This window comes from Hirundo rustica, chromosome 2 (genome assembly GCF_015227805.2).
Source record: "Hirundo rustica isolate bHirRus1 chromosome 2, bHirRus1.pri.v3, whole genome shotgun sequence".
In the NCBI taxonomy this organism is placed as follows: Eukaryota; Metazoa; Chordata; class Aves; order Passeriformes; family Hirundinidae; genus Hirundo; species Hirundo rustica.
Window position 1 is genome coordinate 21,022,650 of NC_053451.1, and position 25,622 is coordinate 21,048,271.

At 44.9% G+C, this 25,622-nt stretch overlaps 1 protein-coding gene across 1 annotated transcript; it reads right to left on the minus strand.

Moving 5' to 3' along the window:
* Window positions 1–946: 946 nt before the first annotated feature.
* On the minus strand, window positions 947–25,174 carry TMEM45A (transmembrane protein 45A). Its single transcript, XM_040055679.2, has 6 exons — window positions 25,089–25,174; window positions 10,479–10,688; window positions 8,382–8,594; window positions 7,727–7,911; window positions 5,439–5,584; window positions 947–4,211 (listed from the first exon to the last, which is right to left on the minus strand). The coding sequence occupies exons 2-6, from the start codon at window positions 10,666–10,668 to the stop codon at window positions 4,118–4,120; spliced, it is 828 nt and encodes a 275-aa protein (XP_039911613.1). The 5' UTR covers window positions 10,669–10,688; window positions 25,089–25,174; the 3' UTR covers window positions 947–4,117.
* Between the last annotated feature and the right edge of the window lie 448 nt (window positions 25,175–25,622).

Below are 25,622 nucleotides of genomic sequence, written 5' to 3' on the forward strand. Positions count from 1 at the left end.
GGTGCCATCTCTGGCAGAGTGTTTTGTCAGTAAATGGCAATAGTCTTTAGGCGACAGCTTCCTTTCTAAACTAAATTGCTAAGTAGTGTTGATGTAATATTTATAATTATGGTTTTCATCTAGTTTTCTAAACATATTTTCATTCTGAGAGGTGTATCAAATATAAAATTCCATGACCTGCAGCAATTACCTTGCAAAGAGATAGAAATTGGTGTTCAAAAAAAGTCATCTGAGGACAAGTTATTCCTTATTTGACAAATATTAGGCTTTTTACTCCCACATGTTTTGAGCAAGCACATATTGTACCTAAGATAGATTTTAAGGAGAAGTTTTCCGGCAGTTTTCCAGTTGTCTTTCTCCCTTTTAACAGATGTTCTCTTTGTTGCTTAGTCCTTGGGAGTCAGGCTCCCTTCCACTACTGCACATGCTGAAGGCATTTTTGGATAAAAAACTTTTCTGTTTTCTTCCACCAACTTCTGTACCAGCAACTCCTACCCCAACTCCTATTGTTTGGAGGAATTGAAACTTTTTGGGGGAGTGCATTAAGGTACCTGATCCACTGAAGTTTTTTAGTGCCTAAGTTTTAAGGATGAGTGAACCTGGAGGATTCAAATTCCTTACTGTCATGTTTGCTCTTCATTCATGCTATGTTTAGTTACAAGGGGAAAAAAAGTGTTTGTTTAAAGAATATAGAACAAACATCACAGTTTCTAATGACAAGGTAGTACTGGCCTTTCTTGAATTAAAGTGCAACTTGTTCAAATGTCTGGATGGGTTATGAGAGTAACCTGTTTATCCCACCCCATTCTCTCCCATAAATGGTTATATTTCTTCCCCTGGAAACAAGACAGACATCTTACATGAATAAATCAATTTTATTTAAATAAAATTACAGGTGTATTTTGTCTAGTAAAAACTACCATATAGTTTTTCAAAGGCACCAATATTTAAAAATAATTTAAATTTTCTTGAGAGCAGCTTCCTTTTTCTGAGTGTCATTTGTAAACGTGTCAGACTTCCCTCCTCTCGTTCAACTCAGGCAATACCTTCTGCTTGTGGAATGACGAAGGCTGTGCCTTCTTCATTGTAATAGGTGCCCTACCATTCCTGGGCATCTCTTCTGGACGCAGGAGGATGGGTCAGGCATTCCATGTAGCAATGCCCCACCCTGAATAAGTGTGCTTCTCTCCTTTGTGGCACCATAAATTCGTCAGGCACAAACCCCTGCTGTGACACTCACTTTGCATGTACTATAAGTATTAAAAATTAAATTCAAAAGACTACTGTTTCTTTGGGACTTCGGGATCTGCTGTTCCTTGCATTTCTCCAAGCTTGATAATGTAATGCCACCTTTTTTAATGTGAGGAGAGAGCCTCTTGCACAAAGCCTGCCCTACTGTTCTGTGTCACAGAATGCATCAGCCTCCAGTTTGGGCTTCTTTAGAGGCGTCTTTGCTAAGCATGGTTGCACCAAAGCCAGCAGGTGTGTGCTGGCCTTATTTGTCCAGTCCTGTGATCATTTACAAGAGATTCACAGCAGGGCCCCAGAGGGAGGTGCAGGTGGTACCTCTCAGCAAATCCTGCCCAGTTTTTCTCCAAAGAAAAGACCAAGCTCTACAGCCACTGCTGGATGTGGGTAAGGACAGAGCCAGAGTCCCCAGGCTCCTCTCCATGGGAGGAAGGGTGTCAGGCAGCCACTCTCTGGCCAATGAGTTCAAGTACTGTCACTTTTCCTTCTCTAAAAGCGGAGGATTCTTTTTGAAAGGAGATTTTGCTAAGCACCTTCCATGTGCAGAGCTCACCCATGAGGCTCGCTTCATCAACTGATTTTGGCTTATTGCGACAGACTTTTGTAATGATCCCCAAGTTCTCTTTAACGCACAAGCATTGTCTTCTCTGCCTAGCACTACTGAAGCTTTGTAGCCCAACGATTCTAACAGGAAAAAGAATCTGCCCTTTAAAAAAATCCCCACAATTTAGACACAGCAGTGATGAGGTGAGATGAAGGTAAGATCGTAACGGGGGTACATTTGCCTGCTGCAATCAACAGGCAAGCTCCTCAGGGAAGCCATGGATCTTCCTTCTACGGAAAATCTGATTTTAATGGAACCACAGTAATCAAACTCAAATCTTAGATTTGCAGAGTGGAGTAAATACAATTATTTCAGAGTTTGTAGTGAGACCACTGTAAAGCTGAGACGGAGCTACAAATACCAATACCTATCTTACAAGAATGTCCCGAGACAGGCTTTACTAAAGTTTGCCAAAATCTCTGAGAGCGTTCAGAGAAAGGCATTGAAAAAGGGCCAACAATTGCTAAGAAAAGCAGTGATCTTTGGCTAGCAATGTGCAATTTCCTCATTGATATTTGTAAATGCAGAAATGTATGTGAGCCAACTACTCTGGCTTCCCAAAGAAGATTCATCTGGATAATCTGACACCTGGTTACAGGTGTTACTTCATGATACTTGTCAAACCTCTAAAATAATTTTTAAAACTACCAACTGAAGTCTTCTAAGAAGACATACAAAAGCTGAGTTTATTGTGTTTTTCATCCTTCTTAGGTTATCCTTTTAGTTTAGAGATACAGCACCTTAATATTTGCACGTTATTAAATGTATTTATCAAGAAAAGCAGTGAAGAAACTTGCATTGTTTCTACCTGTGAAAAGCAAAGTAGTTTCTGACGATCTCCTTCAGAATAAACAACATCACTGATTTTGGAAAGGCACTGACAAAACTGACAGACTAAAATACAGCACTGACAGCATGTGCAGCTAAGAAAGGCGCTCCTTGAAAAAGGGAAGATAAAAGGCAGATCTTAAAAGTGAAGTAAATATTTATGTTGCATTGAAGGTAAAGTAGCTTTAGAAAAAGCCTGTAAGGATTTTTTGTGTCTTGGGATCCCTTTGAAGTACAAGGTATTTTATTAGCTAGCTTTTTAAAGCAATCAGTTTGCTGCCATTGGCAATGAATACTGTGCTTTTCTCTAGATCAGTTTGTGTGGAGAAAATAAATGCATTTAAAAGCAGTGCTGTTTTTTAATTCCCTCACTGTTGTTGGTAGCTGGGTGTGGAGCTACTAAGAAGGCAACATCTGCCCTCCCACAGGTCACTGTGCAGCACTGTGCAGGCTGCATGGTGACCGAAGGGGTGATACAGCATGTAAAACCATCTCATCCTGCCACAGAGCAGAATTACCCGCTCCTGACTCAGGTGGCGGGTAATGTGTCTGCTCTGGGTCCTGCAGAAAACCACCAAACTCCACCAAAGGAAAGGAAATAGCTTTGGGAAAGGAACTGGTTTTGCAGTTAGGTGCTGCCTGGCCAGACACCCCTCAGCCTTTCTGGAAAAGAAATTGTTCCAGGCACCAAGGGAAGGCAGAGTCACCTGCACTGCCTTGCAAAGTCGAAGCATGACAAACAGACAAGAGTGTCTAGCACAAGCAGGAACAACTGCACTGGTTTTGATCACCATGCACATCTTTGGTCCTCCTGCCAGCTTGGTGCTGTCTCTGGGGGCTGAACCACCACACATTCTCCAGTGAACGACTCAGTGGGTTCACAGTGAGAAGTTCTCTCTGTTTAACTTAAAGCCACAAGCAGAGACACAAAGTTGTTACACGAGACAGCTGCGAGATTGTGATTCCTTTATCTTGTTCTACTGTTTTCCAGGTCTGCACAGTTATTTATCTACAGGTACTTGCAGGGCAACCAACACACATATTTAGACACCCTAATTATGGGAACTTTATGTCCAGCAGCGGCTGAAAAACGTTTTGCTTAGCTTTTAATAAGGCAAACACAGAGATTTCATTGTGCCACCTCATCCACACCAAGTCTGTCTAATACTAGTCTGGTTTTCTGTGAAGCATGTGATAAGCAAGGTACTAGTGCAACCACCATGAATCAATATCAAGTTTACCCTTCACAAAAAACAAACAAACAAACAAAACCAAAATAAACAAACAAAAAACCTGTGTAGATGTAGACATCATAGGGGATTGATATTTGCAAAGCAAGTCATAGTAAAGAATTAAAAGGATGGCAAAAAAATGTAGAGATGAGGTATCAATTAGCCTAATGGTTGGAGTGGGCAAACTGGCCAAGCCATGCTCATGCTAAATTTCTTCTTCTGACTCATGATCTCGTTCAGATGTTTTCAGTAAACCCATTTCCATGGACTGGGACTGCTTAACCTTCGAACGGACCGCCCTGGAAACAACAACCAAAACGTCGTCAATAAAAACGCAAAGGCTCATCTGACATTTTTTACATGGTGAAATCCTGTTTTATCTCTCTCGTGTCTCATCAGTGAGTTAGGATGACTCATTCCGTGATTCCGTGGTTAGCAAGTGCTGCCCTTACTGATACATCCTGACTGTACAGCTTGTGAGCACTTGTTCCTATGGACATATCACAGAGCACTTTGAACAAACCTCAGCGAACCCTCCAGAAGGTTCAGCGTTGTGCAGGCGCCGTGTTCGCTTGGGAAGGGACCATAAAGCTGTGAGTCTGGCCAAACTAACCTCAGAGGGGAACTCTGCCAGTATGCCATGGTCAGCCTCCTCCGAGGCCTCGTCAGATGGTGCCACTGGTGCCAGCATCGGAAGGGACGTGAGATTGCTGCCCCATTCTCAAGAGCTGCCCTTCTTTATACATCAAAGCAGTTACCCAGCCTTGTGTGCTGGTGCCTTCAGACTGAGGTACAAAAGGAACTGGCACCTCGGTGCAAATGAAGACTGGAAGAACTATGTGCTTCACATGGTTCAACAGGGCTGTTAGGATGGTAGGGATAAAGCACGGGGTGAGAAACGTGTTCAGGACACTGCAGGAGAAGCCTTGGTAAGGTCCCGTGGACAGAAGGTGATCACATTCTGTGGTCTGATGGCGGAGGCATTTTTACAGCCAAATTAACACTGCAGTTGGAATTTTGTCAGAATTAGCACTGGGCAGCAAGGAGAAGGGCTAACTTTAGACATTAGGGGGTGAAAATGACCAGTGAAAAAGAAATCAGGTTTGATCACAGGGAATCTCTAGCAAGGAATTCTGTGTAATAATCTTCAAAGTCATGAAGCCTGCTCACTAAGCCACTTAAAATTAGCAGAGATGAGCAGTGGGAGACAAGATTCTGCAGGTAAAAAGAATCTCCTGCTTATGACTTTATATGCACTTACAAATGTGGAAGACTATTGGAGTTCATTTTATGTGAGAATTATTATGCTATCAGAGCTGTATTTATGGATGTGTTCTTTCCCCTTTCTACCGAAGAAATGTCATGTGATTCTCATTGATTACTAATAACTATTTTTATTTTACCTTGCAAGACAATTAATTACCTCATAGAAATATTTTCATTTGTCAGTGAAACTTTTCTAAAACAAAGCTCCTACTAGACTGAATAGACAAGTCACCAAAGTTGTAGCGTTTCAAGTAACTTACCAGCTGACAATTGTGTAATTCACTGCAAGTATAAGAAAAGCAAAGGCATAATGCCAGCAATAGCACATGGTCAGGAACATCATGTTAGTGTGATCCGTCTGGTTCCACTCTGGGCTCCCATTTGGAGGATAAAGCACAAAGCCAATCTGTAGTAAAGTAAAAGAGATTTAGTACATGTCATTTGATGGGCACCCTATGCCATGTCACGTTTTATGCTACCCGTCACAAGGCAGACATTTAGTTTTCTTGTGGTGTTCCGTATTTCTGCGTTTACTATTAAAAACAATTTTGTAGTCAGTCTCAGGTGTGATGGATCACTTTAAACAGCTCTGTGCAGAAATGCCTTTGAAGATAAAGTGCCAGTCCCAGAGACCCGCTGCTCTTGCCCAGAAAACGAAGGAGCCTGCCCAACATCCCAGCCCTGCAACAATCACAATTGTGCACTGGAAGGAGAGGCGCTGGCACTCAGCCCTGTGTGCTCCGAACTGAAGTCACCTCATGGATCAGAAAACCTGCCTGGCCATTTGCACTGCCTCCCTTCTTCCCGGCAGGGTCTGGGAACGCGTTACACGGCTGGGAAGATGAATAATCAGCAAACAAATAAAGGGGAGCCACAAGTCCATTTCTTCTGGGCCATCCGAGGGAAGGGTCAGAAATGGCATAAAAATGGAGCTTCCCCATGCAAGACTGTAAATCCGTGTAAAATACGTAGCTGATGTCTTTATTCAGAGCTGGGAAAGATCCATTTCATGTTTGTGCATAAAATGGGAAAATGGTCAATGCTGTGGCTGTGCAGGGTTTGCATGACAAACATCAACCCTCTGTACTGCTCAATACTCTTCAAAGTCATCACTCAGCAGTTTAGCTGAGAATTTAGAAACTGGGAAGAGGAGAGGAAGAGGGAGGGGAGTGCATTTTGCATTTCCATGCAGAGAATTCAATGAATGAGGGCGTTGATGATGCAGAAAGAAAGTCCCTTTACCTTTTACAAATTTCCTGTGCTGCAGTCAGTGTGTGGTTTTCTGTCACACAGATGGTTGAAGTCTGATGTGGGTGTGAAAAAAGCCACGCTTAAATTTCTTTTATTTTTAGTACTTCAGTTTTTACTTTGAAACAAAGCCCACATTGTCTCTGGGGCTAAAGAAATAATCTGTTCTAAAATTAGACTAGTCAGAAAACAATGAATAAATGGTTGCATCTATTCCTCCTATGCAAAGCTTCTTAAACCAGCTGAAAGTTTACAAACAAGAAAATAATACAGCAAGTGCTCTAGCACCACATTCTTGAGTTCACTTATAGAAAAATACAGCCAGTTCTGAGGTCTGTCTTTGTGCCAGAGCAAGCATTTAAATATTTGATTTGGTGCTGAGGGTCCAGTCCTCCTAAGAAACAGCAAACATTTTTATTCATCGTGTCTGGCCAGCATAGAAAAAAGGGAAGCCAGTCTAGACATGCCGGAAAGAAAAATCATTGGAGTGACCTCAATTCTCCACTATAAGACGAAACACACATCAGCACTAGTGCTCCTATTTCTGTTTCAAACTCCCAGCAACTCCTTAAATCTCTCTCTTGTGCTGACAGCAGAGAAAGAGTCACTGTCAAATATCTGTTATTGGATAGACTCACAAGTAAGTGAGGGCATGGAAGCTACGTTTTGAAGAGTCCTTTCAGGAGCCCCATCCCTGAAATATCAAAGTTTTGGCTGTTCTTTTTTCTGGTCAGCTCCCAGAGCTCTAGAAAAGCAGGAGCCTTTACATCACCCAGTCTCCTAATGGGAATCTGTAACTTAAGTACCTTTTGAACCTGGCAATTATCAATGGGGCCTTTGCCTCACCTGTCCAGTACTACCCTGGGCATCTACTCACTGCTCCAGCAGCTGACAGTGGAGACTCTCTTTGTAAAGAACAACATACATTTCCATGCTCTAAAATCACTGCCATTTGGCTGGCAAATTTGGAACAGGATGTTACAGGGGTCAGAGAGCTCTGTAACATGGAGAGCTCAAGAAAAACACTTTAGCTTCTTTATTGATTCAAATAAAAGGCACTTGAAGTAAAACAGCCGCTTCTTCTTCTTCTTCTTCTTCTTCTGTAAAATGGACACGAGAAATACTTTTTTACATCTTAAAAAGAATATTTTTTTCTGTATCTCTTTAAAGGAACTTATTTTCCGTAAGTCTTTTGAGGTCTGTGTTTAAAGGGCATATGTACAACCTGTGAAACCTCTGAAAAGGATTAAATGACCAATTCTGATGAGGGAGAAATTACAAAGGCAGAAAAGGGACCTACCTGCCAGAACCAGCTGCCTTGTAATATGCAGAGGCTTGTACGGAGCATCTCTAGCACAATACTGCCACGGAAAAAAACTTCCAAAAATATGCAGGCAGCAGCTCCAAAGATAGCAAACAGCAGTAACTGATGAACATGAACATCCAGCATGGCTCTCCCATGAAGATGGTAGCAGAAGAGAAAACCTGGAATAAATTGTGATCAGTTAAAGATCATTTCTTCCCTTGCAATTTCCCTGTATCTGCTTTTAGAAAACAGTGAAACCTTTCTGGTATTTCTCTTTATGCCAGTATCACCTTCACCCATGCTGGCTTTAGCTAACTAGTTGTGTACCTTGTCAGTCCCTACATCAAACATATGCCTGAGCTGCTGAGCATTTACCCAAAACAGGCTTTTGCTGCTATTCTCATGACATTTCTGTTGCTGCCTGAGCTAGGTAGGAAAGCTAAGATACACCTCTACAATGTGGGATCAGGACTGGGCAGTGTAAGGAGGGCCAAGACTGATCTTTCTGTGATCTCTTTGAAGTGTTTCAGGGAGTGGGACACCCACCTCCCAGAGGACATTCTGTGAGGCTGATCTCAGATTCCCAGACCAATGATCAATACCCATCCATGGGATTCCTGCACAGCCCTGCAGGGAGAGGTAAGCTGACCTTCAATAAAGACTGCTAAGGAAAGCATCATCCTGTCCATGGCCGCTGGCAGAGCGTTGGTCCCGTGTGCCACAATGTCCACCAGCCCTGAAATGCCGTAGAAGAGGTACATGGTGGCGTGCTGCCAGTTCATCAAGTGATCCCAGTGCTGCTTCTCGTAGTTGTACAGCTTCAGATGAGGTCCATCAGGAACAAACTGCTCAGCCACCATCCCTGTGCATGCAACAAGGAGAAAAAACCACTTGATTTGGTACTTAAGGTATAAATTACACAAACAGTAGAGGCAGCAGTATATCCCCACGCAGCATAATGCCAGCAAGTTTGAGGTTAGAGTGGAGAGCCAGAGGAAATCAGGCTTCTGCTCCACTCCTGGTGGAACTATTTGCATCTTGCAGTTTCCAGCAGTGAAAATGAAAACAGATATTCTCTGCTGCTTTTTCTTCTTTTAAACAATTGCTATTGTAGTAGTCCTCTGACCAAATTTTTCAGCTGCCTTTTCCAGTGGTTCAAACGTGAGCAGAACACATGCTAGTCTCCAAAAGAAAGATTTACCATTTCAGTGCCCTGCCACATGCAGGATGACAGAGTTCAGACTTATAATTCAAAGGGGTTTTTTCCTCTAAAGCCGTAAAAGGAAACCCCTCCACCGTGCAATGTTGTTAAAAGTGCCATGGGAATGTACACAGAGTTAGTATTTGAATCTCTGCTCCACTCTCTCCCTTACCTTGGCCCCTCAGTGTCTTGCTGACTAGCAAGGGAAAATTGCTTTAAAATGTTTTATATGATCAATGAAGTTTGGGGAGGGTTTAAAAGTTTTTCTGCTTCTGAAAAGTTAAAGCTGATTATAAAGCATAGGCCAGCATCCTGCTGGTACATATATGTGTACATATACCTGCTGTATGTGTACACACGCTGTAGAAAAATGCAGTGTTTTTCCACCTTCATTTCCAGTTTTCCTAACATGGAAACAGCAGGTTTTACTCCTGATGCCTTTACTGTCTGTTTTAGCCAAGTGTTTTTTCCATACTTTTGATTGGAATTGGAATTTCCATATGTTAAAGTAATAGCTTATGGTTTCAAAGTGAAAATAAAAGAAGTAGATTAATGTTTTGGCTGCCAAAATACCTCGAGACACAGGCTGGCAGATTTGTAGGAAAGATGTCCACAGTCACGCCTCAAAATGAATGTTATTATTTAGATTTTTATCATTTTTAATGATAAAACAGTCGGTGCTGATGTATCTTAACAGAGAAGGAAAAGCAAGAACAAGACTTTGTCACAGCTTGCACCTTGATTAGAAATGAGGCAAATCTGGGCATCTAAAGAAGAGCAAACAAATAGAATCTGGAAGTGAAAAATGCTTACAATTTAGATATTTTTCAACCCGAGCCGCAAGTGCTGAGCTCCTCAGATCCCCTGTTGTTTAGTTTACTTACCTCTAAAGCCAAATCCCTCTCATACAGCCTGCCACGATGTAAACAAGAACTAAACATTTCTAGTCAGCTACACAGCCCTCAAAACCATCCCAGTGGGTTTCCACCCAGGCCTGGACACAACAGAAGGACAAACAGCTCCCTCACACCCCATCACAACAGTCCTGCAGCAATAATTCTGGAGTTCAGTCTTTTTGTGTGAATATTTTCACTTCTGACTGAGATTAATCAAAAACTCATCTGCATCATCTACATATTTTATCAAGAAATCAGTGGAAGCTTCCAGCATCTGCGAGGGTTGTATTCAAAATATAAAAGTAACACCTTCACAGCCTGGTGCTCCCAGCGTGCACATGAGAGCCCCTTGCCTAAATATCTTATCTCCCTCCCTGAACAGTGAACAGTACACGAGCACTGAGATGAGGTCAGGAGTGGTCAAGTGCTCAGGAGTGGTCAGGAGACCTCACAGAAGCTCCAGAAGATGCTATGGATGGAAACCATGTTATGGCCACAGCTGTGTAATTAACAGCAGCAGGCCCGCCACTTCTCAGTGGTTAGAGGGCAAAAGAGCGGAACACAAGGAGATCCATTTTATCAGAGAACAAAATTTAAAGCAAAAAAAGTGTTAGAAGGTACAGCCTTGCCCTTGGTCCACCTCACTTACCAATGAGGGCAAAGACAGCTTTGATGACGCCCTCAACAAACTCCAGGCGCTGGAATCCTGCCCTGGAACCAAGGTAGCAAGCGTTCTTGTTTTTTCGACAGGCGTACTTCAGTGGATACTTCACCGACCACCATAAACCAAAAAGAAGGAAAAAGCTTCCAGGGAGGGCATGGCCTTTGAAATTGCCCATGGTTTTCTGCTAGGCAATACCTGAAGGAGAAACAAACAGAGACCGATTACGGGAATAGTGGGAGGATTCAGTGGGTCATAATTTTAAAGTATCTCCTTGCATAGATCCAATGTGTGTCACTGAATTGAGTACTCACAGTTAATTTAAATGAATTGCATACCCATCAAATGGGTAAATATTCACTAGTAAATGGCCTTTTTTTTTTATTTCAACCCAGATGTCTTGTTATGATTTACAAACATCAAGTAATTCTCATTATTTGGTGGGTGAATTATGCACCCACAACTAAATATATGTTATCAAGAGCATCAAGTGCACTGTGTGACAAGGTTATTGGTTGGGATTTAGGATAGTTGCCTTCCAGCCAGTGCCTTCTCCATCAAAATGACAGTTCTAACTTTAAATTGCAATGTTGCTTTAAGATATTATAAACTGAGTTGTTGTGCCTCATGCCCCAAAGGCATACTGAGTCTCTGCACAGGAAGCAATCAAGAATAACCACTTTAGAAGGATTGTACTTTGTGTTATTATTGTTGCCGACCTAAAAGTTCAATTGCCACACTGCACTGGAGCCATCTGGTTACGAATGGAACATGGAAGCTCTGGTATATCTTTCTTTTTTCTGAGTATTTCCTATGGTCAGCTCTGCATAAGAAGTTTTAAACTGCAGTTTCTGGGCCATGGAGCACTTGCAGCTGGTTCATGTAAGGCTGTCTAGCCACAGAGCGTGAGCCCTCTCCTAGTTCTGGAGGCTCAACTCCACTAAAAGCACTTTTTTTAAGAAGAGAAACTTCCACATGCTCAGGTCCTGGAGTTCTCCTAAGGCTATCCCATCTGCACGAGGAGAGGTGGCCTCTCTAGCCACAAAGGAAAAGAAAATAAAACATGACTGTTCATGCATAGCATGAGTCTGGCCTGATTTAAACAGGATGCTGAAGAGGGTCCTGCAGCCCCTGCTTGTCCGCTGCTCTTCCAGAGCTGAGCTCTCCCACTGTAAGGGCTACTGAGTGGGAGAGGTGAGCTTTAAAGCTTTCCCTGGATAATAACCTGCTTATATAATTTCTAGGGAAGCACTGGGGAAGCACCAGAGCAGAGAAAAGTGATGCTGGTTGCCCAAGCAAGCCCATTTTTGGATGCGTCCCCACAGGTGTTGCAGAGTCTGGTGTCTGCACTTGGACGTTGGGAAGGAGAGCCCATGTGGAGATGGGTGCATGGAGCTCAGGGAAGCAGCACCTGCCAGACGTGGGGCGGCCAAAGGGGGCATGAGGGATGTGTTTGTGAAAAAAAACATTAAGGACTCCCTCTTGGGATTTCTGCTGTGTGGGGAAGGCCTCCTGCAGCTGGGGGTCCAAGGGCTGGGGGAGCCCTGCTCCACCTCCTCTGCCTCCCCCATCACCCTTTACGTGCCACGGGGTTGATGCCTGCATGTTTTATTTGCAGGTGGGGAAAGCACTGCTCCCTCTGCAGCAGCCCACAGCACACTTCGCTGATGAGGTTTGGGGAGCTCAGCCCCATTGTGGGACCCAGACCTATCTCAGCCAGGAGGTTCTTTCTTCATTTTGGGACATCTTTAGCTCAAAGAGTCTGACCTGCCTGCACATCCCTGCCAGAATTCACTGCACTATCTGCCTCAAAAAAAGGACAGTACTAACAGCTTCAGTTATCTAAACTTTGCTTTAACCTTTAGAATACTTCTTTTGCTTTTCAAACCTTAATTTCTGGGGTTTTTTAAACATGCTGGCCTGGAAGGCATTGCTGTCTTTTCAGACACATTTTGTCTTTTCTCTTCTTTGACTGAAGGGAAGATGGGAGGGGAGGGGAGTGGGTTTTCCTCACATGTCTGATCTCACTGAACACCGTTTATTGGAAAGACTTTATTCATTATTCATTATTATTCACCACAGGTACAAAGCAGTTCAAAAGGAACAATTTACCCCGTGCTGCACATCAAAGCAAAACAATGGATTAGAAAGGTAAATGAAACCGCCAAATAACCTTTCCTTGGGAGAGTACAGATGCATGAGAAGTGAAATGAAGAGTTGTGTTGACATCATTTGTAGTGCAGGGTATACAAAGCTTCAAAAGTAATTCTTAATCTGCAAATTCACACCCGGGTTACCTAGATCTTTAAACACTGGTGGATTTTTCTGCACTAAATCTAGGCAAGACATAAAGAAGCTTTGTTTTAAACTATTTTTTACCTTTCAAAACAAGCAAAAAGAAGAAAAGACTGATAAAGCAGCTGAAGTTCCACATCCAATATAAACAAAATAGAAGCAGAAAAATTGCTTTTTTGCTAAAAGAAATACAATCACATATTATTAGCTTTAGAGAGTGTAAACTTCGGGTTGAGTTTATCCAAAAGTGTTAGGGATTATTTGCAGGATTTCTCTAGAAAGACACGCATCAGTTCTGCCAGTCAGCTATTGTGGCAGACCTTTGGAATGCTGCATCTCAACACAGCTGGTTTCAGAAAGGAGTTACACAACTTACCCTTCAAAGTTTCTAGTAAACTTGAAAACATTGTGACAGAGCTTGTCTTAAACCGATTAAACTTCCTAATTCATGAGTTTTCTCTTTTCAGGCCTGAGAGTTCCTTTTGGTGAATCTAGAAGTCACCTGCCAACACCCAGAGTTTTGATGTGACTGAGAAGTTTTGTCTGCAAATAAACTGGGGGATATTGCACAATCTGGGGGCTTAGTATGAAACTGAGAATATGGTGAGGCTAAGCCTCACCATATGAGAATGAGAATATGGTGAGGCTACTCCTCAGTAGGAAAGTCACTGTGGGGTCAGGAGATGGATCTGGGAGGTGAAAGGAGAAGAGAGCAATATGTCAGGCTGCTGCCTTTCCATGTGGAACTTTGGCATCTCCCTTTGGCATCCCTTGGACGAAACATCTCTTCCCAGCTCTTCTGCACAGCTTGAGAGCCAGACAGTTTTGGGACAGCAGCTGCTATTTATTGGATAAAGATGGCAGCAGCGTGTTCTGACAATACTTGATAAATTTGAGGGCTTTTTTTACAGAGCCTTATCAGTCTATATCTGCAACATTGGATGGATGTTGCAGGATGTACAATTCCACGACCCTCTTTTTTACCCTCAGTGATTTCAGGGCCAAGGGTGTTGGCAGAGCCACAGCCACATTCTCAGCAGCAAACATTCCTTGCTGCCCACAACCTTCCCTAGAGTTCATCATCTTAGATTGGGTATCAGGAGAAATTTCTTCACTGGAAGAATTGTCAAGCCACTGCTCAGGGAAGAGGTGGGATCATCACTCCTGGCGGTATTTAAAGGATATGGCCACAGATGGGGGCCATGAGGCCTGGCCCCTAATCCACCCAGTCCCACCAGGTGGCACAGGCATTCCTGTAGCTGGTGACCTGTTTCACTTCAACTCTGTCCAAATCATTCTCCCAACCCTGCCAGGCATAGTCAGTGGTCCTGAAGCCTAGGAAAGGCACACAGACAGCTGGCATCACAGAATCACACAGAATCACAGAATGTCTACATTGGAAGAGACCTTCAAGATCATTGAGTCCAACCCATGCTCTAACACCTCAACTAAACCATGGCACAAGAGCCACATCAATCTCTTTTTAAACACCTCCAGGGATGGTGACTCCACCACCTCCCCAGGCAGGCTATTCCAGTACCTTATCACTCTTTCTGTAAAAAACTTCTTCCTAATATCCAACCCTTGGCGCAGCTTAAGACTTAAGAGGACTTAAGACTGTGTCCTCTTGTTCTGTCAATTGCTGCCTGGAGAAGGAGACCAACCCCCAGCTGTCTGCAACCACCCTTCAGGAAACTGTAGAGAGTGATAAGGTCACCTCTGGGTCTCCTTTTCTCCAGGCTAAACACCCCCAGCTCCCTCAGCCGTTGCCCACAGGGTTTGTTTTCCAAGCCCCTCACCAGCCTCGTTCCCTCCTCTGGAGGCACTCGAGCATCTCAACGTCCTTCCTGAACTGAGGGGCCCAGAACTGGACACAGCACTCGAGGTGTGGCCTCACCAGTGCCGAGTGCAGGGGAAGAATGACCTCCCTGCTCCATGTCATCAATAAGAATATTGAACAGAGCTGGCCCCAGCACAGACCCTGAGGGACACCACTGGTGCCTGGCCCCAGCTGGATGCAGCACTGTTCACCACCACTCTCTGGGTCTGGCCATCCAACCAGTTCCTAACCCAGCACAGAGTGCTCCTGTCCAAGCCACGGGCTGCCAGCTTATCCAGGAGTGTGCTGTGGGAGACAGTGTCAAAGGCCTTGCTGAAATCCAAATAGACAACATCCACAGCCTTTCCTGCATCTACCAGATGAGTTACCTGGTCATAGAAGGAGACCAGGTTGGTCAAACATGATCTACCTCTCCTAAACCCATGCTGGCTGGGTCTGATACCCTGGCCATCCTGTAAGTGCTGCGTGATGGCAATTTATACAAACTGCTCCATTACCTTACCTTACTGAGGTCAGGCTATCTGGACTATAATTACCAGGATCCTCTTTCCTACCGCTTTTGTGAATGGGTGTCACACTGGCCAGCTTCCAGTTATCTGGAACCTCACCACTGAGCCAGAACTGCTGGTAAATGATGGAGAGCGGCTTCACAAGTTCATCTGCCAGCTCCCTCATCACCCTGGGATGGATCCCATCTGGGCCCACAGATTTGTGAACATCCAAGTGGCTCAGCAGCTCTCTGACTGCCTCCTCCTGGATAACAGGGGGACCATTCTGCTCCCTGACACCATCTACCAGCCCAGGAGGACAGTTGTCCTGAGGACAAGCCGTATTCCCACTAAAGACTGAGGCAAAGAAGGCAATAGGCACCTCCGCCTTCTCCTCATCTGCAGTTACTAAGTTCCCTCCTGCATCCAGTAGAGAACAAAGGTTGGTCTTACCCTTCCTTTTGCCGTTAATATATCTGTAAAAACATTTTTTATTATCCTTTGCAAAAATTGCCAAGTTTGTACTGAGCTTTGGCCTCCCTAATTTTTTTCCTACATGCCCTAGCAACGTCTATACTTCCTGAGAGACCTGACCCTTCTTCCAAAGATGATACGTCCTCTTTTTATTCCTAAGTTCCTTCAAAACTTTGTTGCCCATCCACGATGGATGTTTGCCTCGTCGACTCATGTTTCAGCACACAGGGACAGTCTGTTCCTGTGCCCTCAAAATCTCTGTTTTAAAGCACGCTCACCTTTCCTGGTCTCCTTTGTTTTTAAGGGCTGCTTCCCAAGGAACTCTCTGAATGTCTCCTAAATAGGCCAAAGTCTGCCCTCTGGAACGTAAGAGTCTTATGGATGTTCCTCCTGATTTCACCAAATATTGAGAACTCTGTAATTTCATGATCACTGTGCCCCAAGAGGCCTCCAACCCCCACATCTCCCACCAGCCCATATCCGTTTGCAAACAACAAATCTAACATGGTTCCTCTCCTGGTGGGCTTGCTCACCAGCTGTGACAAAAAGTTGTCCTCCACACACTCTAAGGACCTCCTGGACTGCCTCTTCTCTGCTGTATTAAATTCCCAGCTTACCACCCTTGGGCCTGATTCCAGACAGCCCAGCTGTATCCCCTTCCCCCTTCAAGCCTAGTTTACACCCTCTCAATAAGTTCCAGAAGTTCATGAGCTAAAATCTTCTGCCCTTAACAGAGACATGGAGTCCATGTGGCTCCAGCAGGCCAGGTGCAGTCAAAGTTGCCCCATGATCAAAGAACCCAAAGTTCTGTCCGTGGCACCAGCCCTTGAGCCACTTGTTGATAACGTGCGCTCTCCTATTCCTTTCATCATTTTTCTCTGCCACCAAAGGGACTGAGCAGAACACCACCTGTGCTCCTGCCCCATCAGCCACTTGACCCCGTGCTCTGAAGTCCCCTTTAATTGCCCTGACACTCCCCTTTCCAGCCTCACCCCTGCCAGCCTGCAGTACCAGCAGTGGGTAACAATCAGAGGGACGAATCAGCCCAGGGAGTCTCTCGGTAATATCCCGTACCCAGGCCCCAGGGAGCAGCAGACCTCCCTGTGGGATGGGTCTGGTCAACATACAGGGCCCTCTGCTCCCTCAGAGGGGAATGACCCACTGTGACTGCCCTTCTTTTCTTTTAATGTCAGAGGTGGTGATCTGTGTGACAGGTAAAGCCTAACTGGGAGGATCCCTGGGCAGATCAGCTTCTTCACCTGCCCGCAGTCCTCCCCACGGATGACAGGGTTGGTTTTCCAGCACATGTACATCCTTGCCCGCTGCAGATCGAATCACCCCTGTTACCTGCTGTGTGCACCCCCAGGATTCCGGCAGGATCTCTCACTCCTCATGTCTCCACCCTGAAGTTTCACCACTCAGGACCCTTCCACCACCCCCAGCGAGCAGCCATGGAGCCACAGCAGCCAGGGCAACAGTAAATTTTTAGCTCTAGCAAAGTAAATTTTGGAGTCAAGATGAGGGAAGGTCCTCCTCTGCCAGCCAGCAGGGCTGCTGCTCCAAGGAGCATGCCCAGGAACAGGACAAAGGACATATTCCAGCCCAGATCCAGGCTTTTCACACAGGGTGCCCCTTGAAATGCTGCTCTCAGGAGAGTGTGGGGCACACCAGGACAGGAGGCTGCTGTCAGGGTTCCAGGACAGCCACAGGCTTCAACTTCTTCAGTCAGACTCACCCAGGACCCCCATCCTGCCACCCCTGCTCAGGGACCTCAGTCCTCAGGGAAACCAGAGAAAAAGGTAATTGGGCATAATTATGGCAATAAACGGAATTGTTGAGATAGTTTATAAATTTTAAATACCAGTCAACATTTCTGCAGCTGATTGGAATAAAGAACAAGAGTAATTTACAGCTACCTGTCAGTGTGAGATGCCTTTTTTGTTGTTGGTTTGTTTTTTTTTTAATGTGAGGATTCCAGGCATAGTTTTTCTTGCGATAACCACAGAAAGCACTGCATGATTAAGGTTTTTCCAGCAATTAGAAAGCTGCATGGTATTGCAAAAGTGTTTTACAGCCACACTTTGCCAAACCAATACAGGCTGTTCACAATTGCCAACAAATTCCCCATGTAGCCATAATGCTTTGTGTACCTGGCTTGTTCATCCCTCTGTTCAGGCTGCATCTTACTCCTTGGGGTCAGAAGGGAACATGGGATTCCACTGAAAAAGGAGGTTTCCAAGTGAACACTCAAAAGGTATGCATTTTTGCGGCTATTAAGAGCTGCCTTTTTAGCCTGAAAATTATCTCACACCATCAGAAGCATGAAAGGCAGGCAAGAAATAGACTCAGATGATTGATTTAAATATCTTCTGATGTTTTTGGGAGAGATGTTTCATAACATTTACCAGTTTTTACCAGTTTGATTTCTGATCTCCACTTTTGTGGGGTCTAAGGCAAGTCTTGGAAGTGCAATTGAGAAAGACTGCAAACCACCTGGTTACTCAGAAGGCTTCTCAGTTGCTTCTGAAGTAATTAGGTTAGTTTCCCTTTTATCCCCTTTCCCTTTAAATGACAGACAGGGTTTTAGGAGCACGACCTACATGGGACAGGGACGTGAGAGGTAGCTGAGCCAGAGCCCGCCCTGCAGCAGGCAGCTTCCCTTCCCTGCACATTCTCCTGCCACAGCAGTATGCCCTGCAATTTCCTGTGCTTGTCAAGCCCTGGGGGATGCTACAGAGGACTGTCGACCAGAAATGTGGATTTCTTTTCCAGAAATGGCACAAGTTATAAAGCCACAAACTCACTCTGCTGCAATGCTTCCATTTCTGCCACACAACCATATGACAACAAAGGTTAAGACCAAAAGATTAAACATCACCAATTTTTTCTTCCATATGCTAGATTAGAAAACACTGATGTGGAGTTTATAATATTTGATGGAATATGTTTATTTATCCATAACAGCTGCAGGAATGGATTGTGATATGGGTGAGAATGATGCACCCAGATAAGAGGAGGAAATAACAATTGTAGGCATTTTCTAATCAGTGCACAAGCTGTGATCATACAGCTTTTACAAAAAATGGAAACCAGCAAATCTGAAATGCATGTCAGACAGAGAAAATCACGGACAAGTTTAATTCAGTCCCAAAGTTTCCTACTTGCAGCTAAAGATCTATTCACGAGGCAAGTGCCTCTTGTCCTGCAGCCATCATGCTGTAAACACCACAGACAGCCAGGCTGATCTGAAAAACTGTCTGCTCCAATTGTTCAATAAACGCAGTCCTGATTTCATGCCATGACTGAAAGCATTTCATGTTTCCAGATTACATCACTGCTCTGGTGTTTAGGAAATACTCAGCTGGCACCTATAGCTGCTTTAGAATTAGACTGGAACAAAGTGCTGTGTGTACGAATGAAAGCAGGACACAGGACTATTTGAAATGCTAAAAAGTGACAGGACAGCCTTGGTATTTATGGTTTAGGGGTGTGGGAGATAAAGATTTTCATGAAAAGAAAAAAAAAAAAGAAATGTCATAAGCACACCTCTTCAAAGTCTGAAGAAGAATTCAGGCCTTGAGAGAATCTTCAAGCCAAGAAGACAGGGATGAAAACCAAAAATCCCAGAGGCAATGACCAGAAATCTATCTGCTGGCCCTAGAAAGAAGGGACTCCGGGACACAGTCTCCCACAGTGATGAGTTTGGGCCCACAGCTTGTACCACTCTATTCTTATTCAGTGCCTTGCATCTGTCACTCTTCCTTCCCAGATACTTGTCAGTCCTCTGCGTGCTCCTCACTGTGTTTATCATCTCTCATGACCCTCAGTTTTCTGGCTCTCTTTCCCCGTTCTCTGTGCATCTGCTGACTGTTTCTGCTCCCACAGTTGAGCAGGCTATCTCCAGGGGTTATCCAGGGACAACAAGTACTACATAATAATCTCACCATTGGCTCTTGATATCTGAGCAGCTGCTTGTCTGGGGAAATGAAATTTTTGGTTTTCAGAACTGCCAGATTGGAGCCTTTTTCAGAGCAGCACAAGTTCAAAAAATACACACAAAAAGTAAACCTGGTAAGTGCACGGGACACGTAAGAGTAATTTTTTCCTATGAAATATTCATAGTTCCTGTACTGGCCATAAACCCTGGTATTTCCTAGCACTGGCTGAAATAAAGGGTAAAATAGCACGGGTATGTCAGTAAACTCTTGTAGGTACAGCAGTGCTGGGACCAGGTTTGGCTCCAGCCACCGCAGCCACTTCCATGCCCACAGTGGGGTGTCCCCTGTGGGGTGACCCTCCATCTGTTCCCCATGCAGGGTAGCAGTTCCCTTCTCCACAGAGGGTCACAGAGGGTCACCTGCTGCCCTCCAGCTGAGGTGCTGCAGGGCTCCTCCCAGCCTGGCGGTTTTTGATTGTGTGGGGCAGAGGCAGAGTGCTGCCGCAGAGAGGGCATGAGGAGGGACATGCTGTGACACCCACTGCTGGGCTGTGGGAGCTCTTCACTAACATCTGAGACCATCTCTGCTTTCTAATCCACCCAGGGCTCAGCTCAGCAGGGCTCAGCTGGATCTCCTAGTGCTTCCCTATTTTAACCCAAGTTGTGATGGCAGTGAAATTCCTATATGCGGTCACTCTCCTTTTGAAGTCAATTCCTTTAATCACAGAATCACAAAATCATGAAATCACAGAATGGTTAGTGCTGGAAGGGACTTCTACAGGTTGTCTAGTCCAACCTCCCTGCTAAAGCTGGTTTACCTAGAGCAGGTTGACCAGGATTGCATCCAGACAGTCCTTGACTATCTCCAGTGAGGGAGACTCCACAACTTCTCTAGACAGCCTGTTCCAGTGCTCAGTCACCTGTACAGGAAGGAAGTTTTTCATCATGTTCAGGTGGAACTTCCCGTGGTTCAGTTTGTGCCCACTGTCCCTTGTCCTATCACCAGGCACCACTGAAGAGATTCTGGCACCTCTTGACAGCAGCCCTTAAGATGTCTGCATGCATTGATGAGGTCCTCTCACAGCTGTCTTCTCCAGGCTAAACAGGCCCAGCTCCCTCAGCTGTTCCTCCAAAGAGAGATGCTCCAGTCTTCTAATCCTCCTTGTGGCACTCTGCTGGACTCTCCAGTAATTCCTTGTCTTCCTTGAACTCAGGAGCCCAGAACAGGACACAGAACCCAGATGAGGCCTCTCCAGGGCAGACCGGTGGGGGAGGGTTACCTATGGTCTTTGAAACAGCCTGAGTCACTTCAGTGAACAACCTCTGCAGGTCTCTAGCCATTCCTGGAGTTCATGGTCCAGCAGAGGTTACACTGCCACTAGGAAGATTGCTCCATGGCTTTGCCACAAAAAACACTTCTGTAGGGTGTAATCTCTGGCTACTCTTTGTCTTTCCAGTTGTGTTCACTTAAATGTTCTCTGCTTCCCAGGCTGGGAAAATGTCATGACAGCAAAAGTTTGATGTATCAACTGATGATTTAGAGATCAGAGCCCTGCTCTGGAGAGGAAATTAAATAAAATATGTTTTGGTTTCTGTTGGCATCCTTTTCATGGACTTCCTCCTACAGCATCTTGACAGTACAGTTGGGGCTTCAGTCGAATGATCTCGTAAAACAGCAAAGCTGACAGCACTACTTGACTATGGAAAATATTTGTAATAAATACTAATGACCACTTGGGCTGTGAAAGATCCTGCATTTGACATTTACAAAGCTCTTTACAGACTCTTAGAAGTTACTGCAATTGCTATTTATGTCTCCAAGCAGTTGTTGAAGACAAGAAGACTCAACCAAAAAAAAGGGGGGAGTCTGCTGAGCAAGCTTAATGTTTTAGTGGTCTTCAGTGGATATTTTCCACCAGCAAAGAAGCCATATCTGAAAGAGAACCCTGTGCCTGAAGGAAGACTGGTCACAGAATCACAGAATCAATTATCTTGGAAAGCACCTCTCAGATCATCAAGCCCAGCCTTTGATCACCACAGAGCTACACCACAGGGTGCTGACTGGCACGTCCAGTCTGTCCTTAAACACCTCCTGGGAGAGTGACTCCACCACCTCCCTGGGCCCTCCAATCCAATGTCTAACCACCCTTTCTGTGAAGAAGTTCTTCCTAATGTCCAACTGAAACCTCTTCAGGCACAGCTTAAGACTACTCCTTTTCCTCCTGTCCCTGCGTGCTTGGGAGAAGAGGCAGACCCACACCTGGCTACAACCTCCTTTCAGATAGCTGTAGAGGAGGTGTGAAGGCATGAAGGTGTGAAGTACAGGGCTTGCTGACCTCAATATAAGTTATAATTCTTCAGTTGCAGGGGTTGCTCCCTTACAGTAACTACTGGTGGCTGTGCAGAAAAACCATTAGAATTTTTCTTCGTTATGTACAGTCCCAGACATTGGGGTGACCAGAGCCTTTGGATGAGAAACTGGGTTACAAAGAAGACCCTGTTTTAAGGAATCATCAAACACTAACAAAATACAGGAAGCAGAAGTGTCATCTGTGCTGTGTGCATTAGTGAACTTTCATCTTAAGGACAGTCTCAAGTTGGCAAAAATGGGAAGGGAGCTTGTATCAACAAATGGGAGGTCATTATTAAGTCCTTGATGTTTTTCATAGGAAGGACTTGTTTTTCTTACTGAAAAACTACAAAAATGCTCAGTTTGCTAATGTGTTGCTCATAACAGCTCATACTTGGGCAACAAGCAGGTGACACTTGTAAGAGCTGAACTTCTGTCCCCGGCAAGGGAGAAAGCTGGAAACATGGGACACATGTGTCCAGAATGTTGGTTCCTGCTGTGACACTGTTCTTTATTTTGCTGTCTCATCCATGGCCAGCCACTTGTTCATGAATCTTTGCTCTCTGAAGTTATTCCATCAAGTGTTCATAACCTTATGATAGAATTATAAAATAGTTTGGGTTAGAAGGAACCTTTCCACCTCTCTGGGCAATCTGTGCCGGTGTCTCACCCTCCTCCTCATAAAAAATTTCTTTCTTATATCTAATCTAAATAGACCCTCTTTTAGTTTTAAATCATTACCCCTTGTCCTATCAACAAGCCCTGCCAAAAAGTCTTTCCTCATCTTCAGCCACCCCATCTGTCTGTGCAGTACAGTTAGTTAGTGTGAGCCCTCATTGCAAACAAAGCAATTAAAAATAAATGTTTAAATCTTGTGGATTTCACATGGAAGATTGTAACCAATTATAAGAGTGCTTGGGGCTTACAGCATTCTGCTGTGATAAGAAAAAAAATATATACATAATTTTTTTTTTTATCGGTAATTTCCACAAAGCTGTGCAACAGAGCAGGTGAGGTTTGCACCTAGAGCTTTGCCTTGGCTAACCTGCCTTTGCACCTTGACATTTTCCCTGTAGTCTTGTCTGTCATCAGGCTGCCTGATAATACTGCTTCTCCAAGGGGAGCCAAATGCACTGCCTCTACCAGCTATAGCTTGGGGGAAACACACTATCAACAGCAGAAGGCTGTGTGGATCAAAACCAAAAAGAGAAACATTAATGACTGAATGGGAGTGTCAGCAAGGCAGACTGTAGCATTGATGCTAGCTGGGAGAAATGGCTGGCTGGCTTTGCCCAGCTAGAAAAGAAAAAATGCTTGAGAGGTGTAGTTCCATTCTACAGGACCACCCCATACTCATTAAATTGGAATCAACTTGTACTACTACTACAACATTAGCAGAAACTGAAGAGCCCTCCATGATACAAGGCTACAGCAGCAGGAGCTTCAGTTCCTGCAACTCCTCCAACAACACAATTAACAGAGTGAGCAGACCCAGCAAGATCCTCTTCCAAAACCGCTGGCATTACAGATGCTACACAATTTGTCTTAGAAATGTCTCAAGTGCAAGGTGATTTGGACCAAAGGTTTTAGGAGTGTTGCTCAGATAGCATTAAAGTGTTATACCAGGCCCTGATTTAGGCATAATTTGATTAAAGGGACTTAAGACTTCTTTTTACCTTCTGTAGCAAAAAAGCAGCATTAAGGCCCAAGTCTGGCTCATGCTGCTTGATGGGATAGAACTGCCCTGTAGAGAGTCACTGTACTAAAAACGAAGGCATCTCAAAACCAATGTCATATAATTTGAAATTCCTGGATTTAGAAGCTTATCTTGCTCGTAGCTTGGAAGAGATGGTCAAAATTACTACTACTGCCAACTGCAAGTGAGCATGAGTGTGTTTGGTCACACATAAGAAAATGGAGCCAGCTGACAAGAGTTTCAACTCTGGGCAGTCTTGTTTTGTGTACTTCTTCAGACTGGGAACAAGGAGCCCATTTTTGCACTGCTGCACTGGCCATCTGCAATATGGACTAAAATGATCTTTGCAGGCAGATCTGTGTGCCAGAAGAGAGTAAACAGCAGTTTGCCTAAACACAGGGATAATTATTCCAGCCACTCCTCAAGGTTCATTGGAGTTTTCTTCTCCAGCAGTTATTTCTACCCACAGTCTCCACAACTGAGAGAAATCTGTTTGGTTTGCCCAGCTTCATTTGTAAAGAGAAAAATACAAAAAAAGTCACACAAGCAACCCTGAAAAGAAGCAAAAGACATCTGGGCAAACTTCTCAGAGGTAACTCCAGAGTCAATGAGGAATTTGTATCTAAAATGGATATTGGAAACATTCCTTTAACAAGGTACTTACAGTGACTTGGAGTACAACTTATGCCATAATTTAAAGACTTCCACAGAAACAGCAATATAAGGTGATGCAAACAAAGTTGTACATAGTGGAGAAATCACTAGTCCTAAGTGTGCAAATGCATGGTAATCATCAAACACTTGGTTCTAAAAGTAAAAAGCAGAAATACTTTGGTCTTAAGTACTTCAGTTCCCAAACTCTTCAGAAAGCCCTTTATCAAAAAGTTAATATTTTTTTGATACCATGCCAAGTATTAAGTGTTATTAGGAGAGCAGAATATGATTTATTGATGGAAAACTGAAACAAAATGGAACATATCCAAGGATGGAAATTGTTGTCTTGAGGCTTATTCTGTTTAGAAATGAAATAAAATAAAGAAGCTAAGATAATTTTAGGTTTTCTCTCACATAGTAAGAAGTCATGAAGTTCATTTAAATTCTTTTAATTTTGCCTGGAAATTCAAGTTTGGGTATACATCTCCATTCGACACACCCAAGAGGTAGGGAAAGGAGAAAAACCACGTAGCAAACTCAGAACGAAGCCGAAAACTTAACCTCTCCTTTGTTCAGCGATCCAGAACCTCGGCTGCAAAACCTCTTGCACATGAGGCTGAATGCTCGGGATTCCCGCATTGGAACACCCGCAGCCTTCGCGAAAACCTTTGCCGATTTAAAAGTCCCGTCCGCGCCTTTCACCTCAGAAGTGCCCCCCGCGGACCGAGCCGGGGCAAACATGGAGTAGTCGTCCTTCCACCCGGCGATATCCGACATCCCGCCGCCCTGCCCCGCCGCCGCCCGTCCCGCCTTCGCCCCGGCCCTTCCCGCAGCCGCGGATCGGGGCCGCGGGGCTGCCCTTACCTGCGCCGCGCCCTCCCTCGCAGCCCCTTCTCCGCCCTCCTTCCCCCTCCTCGGGGGTCTCGCCGGGGGCTGGATCCTCCGGCTGCGGCCCCGGGGGATGCGCCGCGGCCGCTCCAGATGTTCGCGGCGCGGCCGCCCAGATGTTCCCCTGGCGGCCCCGCGGGGGGCGGGCGTTCTCCTCCCCGCCCGGCCGGGAAGGACCCAGGGCAGAGCCGAAGGAGAGGGGCTCGGGGAAAGCGAGGCTTCCGCGGGATCCGGCGCTGCCCGCCCCCTCTCCTGCCCCGCTTTCCAGGAAAAGCGGCCGGGAGCGGGCAGGGCTGGCGCGGGGCTGGCGGCCGGGGACAGCGGCTCCCGGTAGCCCTGGCAGGCGAGGAAAAATAGGAAAAGTAGAGAGACTTTCAGACATACAAACCTTCCTTTGATGGCTGCATATAACAGAGGCCTTTTTTTATTTACACGAGCACCGACGGCCGTGGTTTTCTCCGTGAAAATGAGCGCCGGTGGCTGTCATTCCTGTAATTTAGCAGGGATTTA